Below are 9969 nucleotides of genomic sequence, written 5' to 3'. Positions count from 1 at the left end.
TAAGGGCGCCCTGCCTTCCCCACCAGGACTGAATGAGCGGCCACTGGGTGCCAGGCCTGGACTACCGCCAGGCCCTTTTGACTTGTCTTTCTGCCTCCGGTCTCATCCTTTCCTTCACCTTGCCACCTGCCACCAAAGAGGTCTTTCTGAGAAGCAGCTGTGACCCATCACTCTGCTTCAGTACCCAGAACTCTATCAAAAACCCACCCCAGGTGCTGGCTTCGGCAGCACATACACTAAAATTGGAACGATACAGAGATTAGCATGGCCCCTGTGCAAGGATGACACGCAAATTTGTGAAGCATTCCATATTTTTAAGAAAAAAACAAATACCGTATGCTAACACATATATATGGAATCTTAAAAAAATGGTTCTGAAGAACCTAGGGGCAGGACAGGAATAAAGACGCAGACGTAGAGAATGGACTTGAGGACACGGGGAGGGGGAAGGGTAAGCTGGGATGAAGTGAGAGAGTGGCATGGACATATATATGCTACCAAATGTAAACAGATAGCTAGTGGGAAGCAGCTGCATTGCACAGGGGGATGAGCTCCGTGCTTTGTGACCACCTAGAGGGGTGGGATAGGGAGGGTGGGAGGGTGGGAGGGAGATGCAAGAGGGGGGAGATATGGGGATATATGTATATGTATAGCTGTTCACTTTGTTGTACAGCAGAAACTAACACACCATTGCAAAGCAATTATACTCCAATAAAGATGTTAAAGAAAAACACACACAAAAAAACCCACTCCAGCCCTCCAGGCCCAACCCAAAGCCCCTTCGCCACGATGCCTTCCCTCCAGCTATGGAGATTCCATACTTGCTTACCATACTTGACTTAAAAAAAAAAATATATATATATATATTTATTTATTTGGTTGCATCAGGTCTTAGCTGTGGCAGGCAGGCTCCTTAGTTGCAGCTCACTGGCTCCTTTGTTGCGGCATGTGGGCTCCTTAGTTGCGGCATGTGGGACCTAGTTCCTGGACCAGGGATCAAACCCAGGCCCCCTGCGTTGGGAGCTCGGAATCTTAATCGCTGTGCCACCAGGGAAGTCCCCATACTTGACTTTTCTGACTTCACCTGAGTTACTGGGGCAAGGGCAAGACGGCCCCTTACCACACTGAACGCTCCCTGAGGCCAAGGATGTCAGCCTAGCACTTTGCCTTCCGTGCTGCCGCATCCTGAGGTCATGTGACCCCAGCAGCAGCCAAATGAGTGAAGTCTGTACCCAGGGCCCCGCGGTCAGGGCCACTGCCTCTGCTTTGGCAAGGATGGAGGGCCCAGGCAGGCCACCTGAGCTGGTTTTCCTGACCTCGTTCCAGTGACAGCTGCAGCCACAAATTCCAAGAGAGAACACGCAACAGGAACAAAGACAATGGTTTTTTTTTTTTTTTTTTTTTTTTACTTATTTAAAAAGGCCTTGCCGGCAGGAATATAGTGTAAAAATCATTGGAAAAACTAAAAGGCATCGATACATATCCGAATATACACTTTGTACATAAATTACATTTCCTTTAGTCTTTCTGAGTGAGGTCCTGATTCGGCACTGAGGTCTAGTAATTCAGAGGTCCCGGGAGCTGCACGTTCAGGCCGGTATAGTCCACCATGTACATTGGCCATTGCTAGAAAGAGGGGGACAGAGAGCCCGGGTTAGGACTCCGGGTGAAGTGGAGAGCATACCAGAACACTCAGCGCTGCTTTCTGAAGGGCTTCCTCAGATGCTATTTATTTTGAGGCCATGGAATGCCCAGAGACGGGGCGGGACCTGTCTAAGGTCACGCAGTTCACCAGTGGCCATGGGGCCTGGGCTGGAGCCTTCTGACCTATTCCCACCTGTGTCCCGGGGGCTAACCATGTGAGCAGACATGTGGGGAGGGAATTGGGGATTGGCTCAGAACTGCTGGTCACCACCATCAACTCAGCCCCCTCCAGGCCTCAGGCTCCAAAGCAGCTGTCCTGTCTCTCTGGGTGGTGTGAGGGGCTAGGGACCCTCTGTGAGCACCCTGGCAGGAACAGAGGCAAAGCCTGAGCTTCGGGGTTTAGCAGGAAGGGGTCCAAGGATAAACAAATCCTAAAGTCATTTTCAACTGTCTTCCAATATTCTCCCCATTTGGACTCGGGATTTCAAAGCTAATATTTTGAAATCAGAAAGACCCCTCAAGTGTGTGCCCTTAATGAGGTTTTCCTCGTGGGTGGGAGAGAAAAATCCAGCCATATGGCAGAACAGGTGGAGCTTTGGAGGTGGGGTCTCCATCCACCACTGACCAGCCATGAGGCCACAGAGTCATGCAGCCTCTGACCCTGGTTTTCCTTGTCTACATAACTGCAGGGAACACCTCACAGGGCTGTGGCTCAGAGCATGTGATGTGAGCACAGAGATTAGTCTAGAATCTGATTGCCCCGGGAACCCAGGAGTCTGCTTGAGGTCCTGCCGAGTGGGTGGTCAGGTCCCTTCCCTCTCCTCGGCCTCAGCTTGCCCATCTGCGTAGTGGGGGTGTGAACTCCTTCCCCGGGCGCCTGTGGGCACCTGATGAGAGGGGGGTGGACTGTCTCATGGGTAGGGCAGGCAGATGTGTCTGCAGACTCTACTCAGTGCCCAGCATCTCCCCGCACCCCAGACCCACGCTCCGGAGTAGACGAGCCTGCCCGAGTGCCGGCTGAAAGCCAGAGAGAAGAGCAGTCAGGTCCAGGTCTGTGCAACTTTACCACGAGTGAGATCTGGTTGGTGGATGCCACTGACTCCGGGTTAGAGGAGGAGGAAGATGAGATGGAATTCCCTTCGGAGACCCGCTTTCTCTTGCGCTTGGGGATGCTGCTGTCTTTGGCTGGTGGGAGAAAGGGTTGCTGACGCCGGGTGCCAGGGCCACTGTGTCTTGGCCTCCTGACCCCCCACGGAGAAGGCCGTGCTCTCAGGTTTGAAGTCCCCCTCTCAGCACTCAAGGCTCCCGGCCCACCGGCAGCTGAGGCCCATCTCTCCGGCCTCCTTCCCTAAGCAGCCCCACGCCCCACTCTCCCACCTTCCTGCTCCCGCTCACCTGTCTGCTTTGCTAACAATAGAGCCTCCTCCCCCAGGTGGGTCTCCCCAGGAGGTTTCCTTATACCCTCCCCAGACCACGTAGCCTGTGGGCTCCCGGCCTCCCCAGAACTCCCAGACTCTGAGCCACACAGACTTAAGTCTTAAGGGGAGTCACTTAGTGGCCAACGAGCCTTCATTTTATCACAAGTAAAATATAAGATCCTGCAGGCTTGCTGGGAGAGTCACATGAGCTAATGTGCCTGGTCCCCAGTAAATAGTCAGAAACTGAGAATTGGTATCAGTATTGTTGCTACTGTTACCGCTGATGTGTGATGACCCAGATCTGATTTGCTGTGAATGATGACAGGTCACAGGTACTAGTAGACAGGCAGTGTCCCAATGGAAAGAAACCCTGGTTTACAGCCAGAAGTCCTAAGTTCAAACTCCACTGCTGCCACCTACTAGCTGTGTGACCCTGGTAAATTGATTAACCTCTCTGAGCCAAAAGGGGACAACTGTGATATGAGACTCAAAGGAGATTATGTGTATGAAAGAGCCTAGTACCAAGCCCAGCACACAGCAGGACTAGCAGGGGTCGTGTTGCTGCTGAATTCAATTCATGTGAATATGTAAGACTTATCAAAAAGATTTGCAGCTGTATATTGGGGAATTCCCTGGTGGTCCAGTGGTTAGGACTCTGCACTTCCACCGCAGGGGACCGGGTTCCATCCCTGGTCGGGGAACTAAGATCCCCGAATTCTCAAGGCCAAAAAAAAAAAAACGATTTGCTGCTGTGTGATGCACAGGTGGGGACTGGGCTTGACTGAGTGGATGGACAGGTTACTGACACAGCCCACCAGAAGGGTCTTAATGACACAGCATGAGGGCAGGCTGGGCCCAGGGGGCAATTGTTCGTTCAGCTGCTGAAGCAAAACCAGAGCCTGGCATCTGGGATGTGGTATAAAGACCCCGGGAAATAGGAGACTCTGGAGGCAGGAGGAGCCCAGGTTGTGAGCCAGGGAGGAGGAATTTTTGTAGGAGGCTCCACATGCAAACAAGTCAGAGGTGCTGGCCCAGGGCTGTGGACCCTAAAGGTGGCCATGGCGGGGGGGAGGGGGTGGATGTAAGTGACAGCATCCAGTCTCTGATCATTTGTCCCAAACTCTCCTCCCTGAGGCCTCCATGGAGCCTTCTGCGTGTCTGCCTTTGACTTGGGAGCACTCCCAAACCTAGTCACCTCCCTACCACGAGTGCCTAGTGCCATGCCCGTGGCATCAGCACACGCTAGAAGGAGGTGGCTGCTGGTTGCCTGTGCCACCCCAGGGGTGTCCCAGGGGAACTGGGACCATCTGGAGTTGGGCCATCTTGGGTCTCAGGCTGGGGTGGGGCCACCTCGCTGAATTCCATCACTGTCCCCATTAAGCAGCCACGCTGGGGCCTGCAGTCCACGGTGGCCTGTGGTTCAGATGGATGGTCTGGACACCAGGTTCTAGGCGGCCACCAACTCACTATATGGCCTTGGCAAGTCCCTTCCCCTCCCTGGGCCTCAGTTTCCCAGAGGTACCATGAGAGGTGGGACGAGATGGGTGTTTCTTAATCAGAGGTGCACCTCCCAATCCCCAGGGCTCCATCCTCTCGAGCTCTATGGCACACCTGCTTAATCAGAATCCCAGAGTTTCCCAGGTTCTTGTGCCCTGAAAGGTTCCAGAAGACCAGGGTCTGGTGCAGGTGCTGCCCTGCAAATGCAGGCAGAATCTAGGGGGCCCAGCCAGTCTCGGGCAGCGCCCGCCTGCCTCACCCCTGCCGACCCCACGTCACCCCTCCTCCCCTCCCTGGGTGACTTCCGCCATCCTACCTGATGCCCCCTCTTGCTGGTTCCAGCCTGTTCCTCATCCTCTCTAGCAGATCTGACACCCTCTCTAGCTGATCCTCTCTAGCTGATCTGGACCTCTGTGGCAGGGCCTCTCTGAAGGGTGCCTGCAGGCTTCCTGTCCTTCCAGCACCTGGGGATACTGGCGCTGCAGAGGGAGGTCTCAGGCTCCCTGGGGAGGTACTGGGCAGGGGGACTACACTTCCCTCTATTGCGTGCCACTTGGCCCAGATCTGTCCATAGACTCTGGTCCCCGAGAGGCAGAAGGGTGGCCTTCTTTTTTTTTTTTTTTCCATCCACATCACGTGGCTTGTGGGATCTCAGTTCCCTGACCAGGGATTGAACCCGTGCCCCCTGTAGTGGAAGCTCAGAGTCCTAACCACTGGACTGCCAGGGATTTCCCAAGGATGGCCTCTTTAGCCTCTGACTTACCTGGCACCTTGGCATCATTGCAGATTTCTGCAAAAGGTCTGAAAAAGAAAAAGATGAGGTGGCAGTTAGAAAATGAGGTTTCCCCTCCTCCTTCTCACCTGCTCCCTGAGTCTGGGCGACATCTCTCGTGAGATGACATGAGATGAGATGCCGCCACTGCTGGAACATTAGCCAGGTAAGACCCGGATGAAAACGGTCAGCATCCCCGCCCAGAGAAGGTGCGTGATCGCCAGTCTCGGGACCTGGTTTCCTCTAGAGAGCGAGGGGGTCGTCTGACCAAGTAATCAAAAGTGTGTGCCTAGATTTATGTAAATGGATATTTGAGACAGCAGTATATCTTAATATATCTTTTACTTTTTATTTTATTGATTATTTTACTTGCAGTGTTATTATATGAACCACCCCCCACAAATTAGATGTAACCTAAATGTCCATCAGTAGAGGACATTATGGTCCATCTAAACAGTCGTTAAAGGGAGTTATCAAGGAAATGGATAATGGTCAAATACATGCAAGACAGCCAGAGAGGAAACAGCAAGTTTTACTTACTGTCTACAGATAAATACTGTTTGATCTCAGTTTCATTTTCAAAATATATATCTAACAGGCATTAAAAGAGAAGTGGAAACGTTGAAGGAAAACCCCAGAATGTCTTTGGTGGTTCTCTGTGGAAAGTATGCCTACAGGGTGTGGGGTGGGCATTTTCTCCTATTTTCCAGAAGTTACTTCAGGGAGTGGACTGTAGTTGGGAAGGAAGGGAAACCTCTACTTTTCATTTGAGACCCCTCTGAATAATTTGATTTTTTTGACACATGCAAATACTATTTTAATTTTAAAACATGGAGTATAAAAGTGAAAAGAAAAAAAAAAAAAAAAAAAAAAAAAAAAAGTGAAAAGAAAATATGGGTAGAGGAAAAACTAAGAAAGAAATGCACCATCAGGGACTTCCCTGGTGGTCCAGCGGTTAAGACTCTGTGCTCCTGATGCAAGGGACCTGGGTTCAATCCCTGGTCAGGGAACTAGATCCCACATGCCGCAACTAAAGATCCTGCATGCCGCTACTAAAGATCCTGCATGCCGCAACGAAGACCCGGTGCAGCCAATAAATAAATATTAAAAAAAAAAAAAAAGCACCACCAGTGTTAACTCTGAATAGGAGTGTTATGGGTTATCTTCCTCGTCTTTTCTACTTTTTGTATTTTCCCGTTTGCTGTGTGTATTGTTTCTAAATCAGAAAATAATCAAATAAACTACCACATTTAAAAAAAAACACTATAAGGATATATAGTAAAATACAGACAGTGGTTGTCTCTGGGGGGTGGGGTACTGAATTACTGTTATTTTCTAAATACAGTAAAATGGGTAAACATGAGGGGAATAGTAAAAAAAAAAAAATCAAATTTAATTAAAATCCAAAAAGTAAACAAACACCCATGAATGCTGAGGCCTTGTGTTTCAGTTGAAAGGGGTTGTAATCAGGGCATCCGGGGCTACAGACTGAATGCTAGTTTCCCCGAAAAATTCAAATGTTGAAACCTAATCCCCAGTGTGATGGTATTTGTTGGTGGGGTCTTTGAGAGGTGATTAGGTCAGGAGGGTGGAGCCCTCGAGAACAGGATTAGTGCCCTTATTAGAGGCCCCAGATTGCTCCCTTGTCCCTTCCACCATGTGAGGACACAGCGAAAAGAGGGCCATCTGTGAACCAGGAAGAGCCTCACCAGATGCCAAATCTGCTGGCACCTTGATCTTGGACTTCCCAGCCTCCAGAATGGTGAGAAATAAACTTCTTTTGTTTAAGCTACCCGGTCTGTGGTATTTTGTTACAGCAGCCCGAATGGACTAAGCTACCTGGGTCTAGAGCCCAGCTGACCCACTGTGACTTACACTGTCCCTTTCCTCACCAGTTTCCTGATCTTTAAGATGACAGTGTTAAGCTAGTCTATCTCCTGGATTCTGTGCAAGTGAAAGGTCCCTCTCTCTCCTTTTCTCTCTGTCTTTCTCTCTGACTCCTGGCTGGGCCTGCTTTGGGGGTTCCCCTCCCAGATCCAAGCAGCACCCTCTCCCATGGCCCCCACCACCCTTCCCACCCTGACACAGGTGCTGGGGGCACTCACTGGAGCTGGTTGATGATGACCATGCGGACGTGCTCCCGGGCCTTCAGGATCTTCTCCAGCCGGTGTATGTCATATGTGTTGGGGTTCCGGAAAGGGATGTCATCGGGCAGGCCTGTGACCTCGACAGCATCTGGGCTGTCCCGAATCAGTTTGTAAGGGACAAGCACAGGCCGGTTCAGGCCCAGGGCCTCACCTAGAGGGCACAGGGAGTCAGGGAAGATGTCCCCTGTCAAAGCCAAGCTCTGTGGGGAACGGCTGGGACCCAGCACAGCCCCACTCAGTAGCCACTGCACCACTGAGAGTTTATAAGTCAACACACACACCACTTTTTTTTTTTATCCAATTAGCAAAACTAAAATCCAGGAGAAGTGGGGGTGGGAAAGAGTGGGAGCTTGGGATTAGCAAATACAAACTAGTATATACAGGATGAATAAACAACAAGGTCCTACTGTATAGCACAGGGAACTATATTCAATACCCTGTGATAAACCAGGATGGAAAAGAATATGAAAAAGAATATATATAACTGAGTCACTTTGCTGTATAGCAGAAATAATACAACATTGTAAATCAACTATACTTCAATAAAATTAAAAAAAAAAAAATCCATCGAATTCCCTGGCAGTTCAGTGGTCAGACTCCATGCTACCACTGAAGGGGGCATGGGTTTGATCCCTGGTCAGGGAACTAAGATCCCGCATGCCTCAAGGCTCACCCAAAAAAAAAAAAAAATTCAATATCCAACACTGGCAATGAAACAGGTACTTTCACACATGCCCAGTGCAATGATTTGTTAAGTGTGCACGCCTGGACCTGACAAATGAGGACCTGATGCTGCTAAAAATCCACTCCAATTGTGTTAGAAAACATAAAAGTCCTTACTTAGGTATTTGTGGCTGAAATGACGGGATGTCTTAGATTTGTTTCAAAGTACTAAACCTATCAAAGTGTGCCTGTGGAAACAGATGAACTAAGATTGGCAAAATGTTGGTAAGCACAGAAGCCAGGTTTGAGTTACATGGTGGGTCATTTTGTCATTCTCTCTGCTTTAGTATATGTTTGAAAACTGATTCCAAAATAAAAAGTGAAAAAGACACCACAAACCACCAGCAGAGTTGCTTCCTGTTACTCTCAAAATGAAACCCCAACTCGGAGTCCTGGCCTGCCCACCTCTCCCCACCCCGTCATCAGGACATCTTCCCACTCCAGGCCCTCCTGACTTCTCGCTGCTCCCCAGTCACCGAGCTGTTCCCTCTGCCTGGAAAGCTTCCTTCTAATGTCTGTCCCCCCCTGACGTTCAAGTTCTGGCTAAAACATCCCTTCTTCCAAGGAGCTTTCTTTCTTTCTTTTTTTTTCAATTAATTAAGTAATTAATTAATTTTATTTTTGGCTGCGTTGGGTCTTCGTTGCTGAGCGTAGGCTTTCTCTAGTTGTGGTGAGTGGGGGCTACTCTTCGTTGGGGTGTGCGGGCTTCTCATTGCAGTGGCTTCTCTTTTTGCGGAGCATGGGCTCTAGGCGCGCGGGCTTCAGTAGTTGTGGCACTCAGGCTCACTAGTTGTGGCACACGGGCTCAGGAGTTGTGGCTCACGGGCTCTAGAGCACAGGCTCAGTAGTTGTGGTGCACGGGCTTAGTTGCTCCGCGGCATGTGGGATCTTCCCGGACCAGGGCTTGAACCCGTGTCCCCTACACTGGCAGGTGGATTCTTAACCACTGCGCCACCAGGGAAGTCCCCAAGGAGCTTTCTGGTTCACCGATCCAGACAGGCCACGGCTACCCCGTCTCACCCTCATCACACTTCTACATTTTCCTGTTTTCCTTTGTCACTCTCTGAAATTCTTTTTTTTTTAACTGTCTTTCTCTGCTACAATACAAAGTGGAGCCAATACTACTAAATTCATCACAAACAAAATGTATATAGAGCACCCAGTGCAGCCTAGCACCCAGTAATCTAGAAAATGCTCCATCAGTGGTAACCGTATTATCAACTGCACCATCCTGGGTTCCGCCCTGGCACCTGGATGCCTTCTGCACAGGACCTGGCACCTTTCATATATTCCACGGCCAGTTCCCTCCCGACACTGAGCCCCTGGACGGCGGGATCAGATGCCTTCCTCTGGAATCTCAGGGCTGAGTGTGTGTTGGGCAGACAAGCGTCTGCGTGAACAAGCACTTGGCCGTGGGGCACGGCCTCTGCCACACAGCCCAGCCCTAGAGAAACAGAAATGCTGACCATAGCCATCCCCACTGTGTGCACCACAGATCAGGGTTTTTTCTCCTTTCTTGGATGGGGAGAAAGAGGGATCAGCTCCCATCAGTCTCGGACAGGGCAACTATGTCTCCAGGGAGCGGACAGGCCAGCCGGGGGCAACTGGAGGCCAGGCTGGCTGCAGAGGGAGGAGTGCCTCCAAGGAAGGCTGCCCCCCAGGCCCTGCCCTCCCCCGCCACGCACTGACCGTATTTCTCGTTGAAGAGCTCCTTCACCTGCTCCCGGAGGATCACCTTCTCCCCAAGTCTGTTGGCATCATCTTCATC

At 50.6% G+C, this 9969-nt stretch overlaps 1 protein-coding gene and 1 non-coding gene across 7 annotated transcripts in view; one reads left to right on the top strand and one right to left on the bottom strand.

Annotated features, from left to right (window-relative positions):
* The first annotated feature begins 212 nt into the window (after nucleotides 1–212).
* Nucleotides 213–316, top strand: LOC115803788 (U6 spliceosomal RNA). Its single transcript, XR_004024582.1, has one exon. It is a non-coding gene; the product is annotated as a U6 spliceosomal RNA (small nuclear RNA).
* Nucleotides 317–1409: 1093 nt separating this feature from the next.
* GTF2IRD1 (GTF2I repeat domain containing 1) overlaps nucleotides 1410–9969 on the bottom strand; it is a 111686-nt gene continuing 103126 nt past the window's right edge. For all 6 annotated transcript variants that reach the window (XM_089895790.1, XM_089895786.1, XM_089895789.1 and 3 more), the window contains 5 exons: nucleotides 9891–9968; nucleotides 7437–7629; nucleotides 5323–5360; nucleotides 2711–2829; nucleotides 1410–1626 (listed from right to left, as the gene is read on the bottom strand). In XM_089895790.1, coding sequence (XP_089751916.1) covers nucleotides 1558–1626; nucleotides 2711–2829; nucleotides 5323–5360; nucleotides 7437–7629; nucleotides 9891–9968 — 497 coding nt within the window. In that variant the 3' untranslated portion in view covers nucleotides 1410–1557. The remainder of the gene's footprint in view (nucleotides 1627–2710; nucleotides 2830–5322; nucleotides 5361–7436; nucleotides 7630–9890; nucleotide 9969) is intronic.

Source organism: Delphinapterus leucas, chromosome 15, assembly GCF_059928025.1.
Source record: "Delphinapterus leucas isolate spDelLeu-1000000601 "Yukka" chromosome 15, BTC_Dleu_Yukka2, whole genome shotgun sequence".
Lineage (NCBI taxonomy): Eukaryota > Metazoa > Chordata > Mammalia > Artiodactyla > Monodontidae > Delphinapterus > Delphinapterus leucas.
This window is presented reverse-complemented; position numbering and strand designations above follow the sequence as displayed.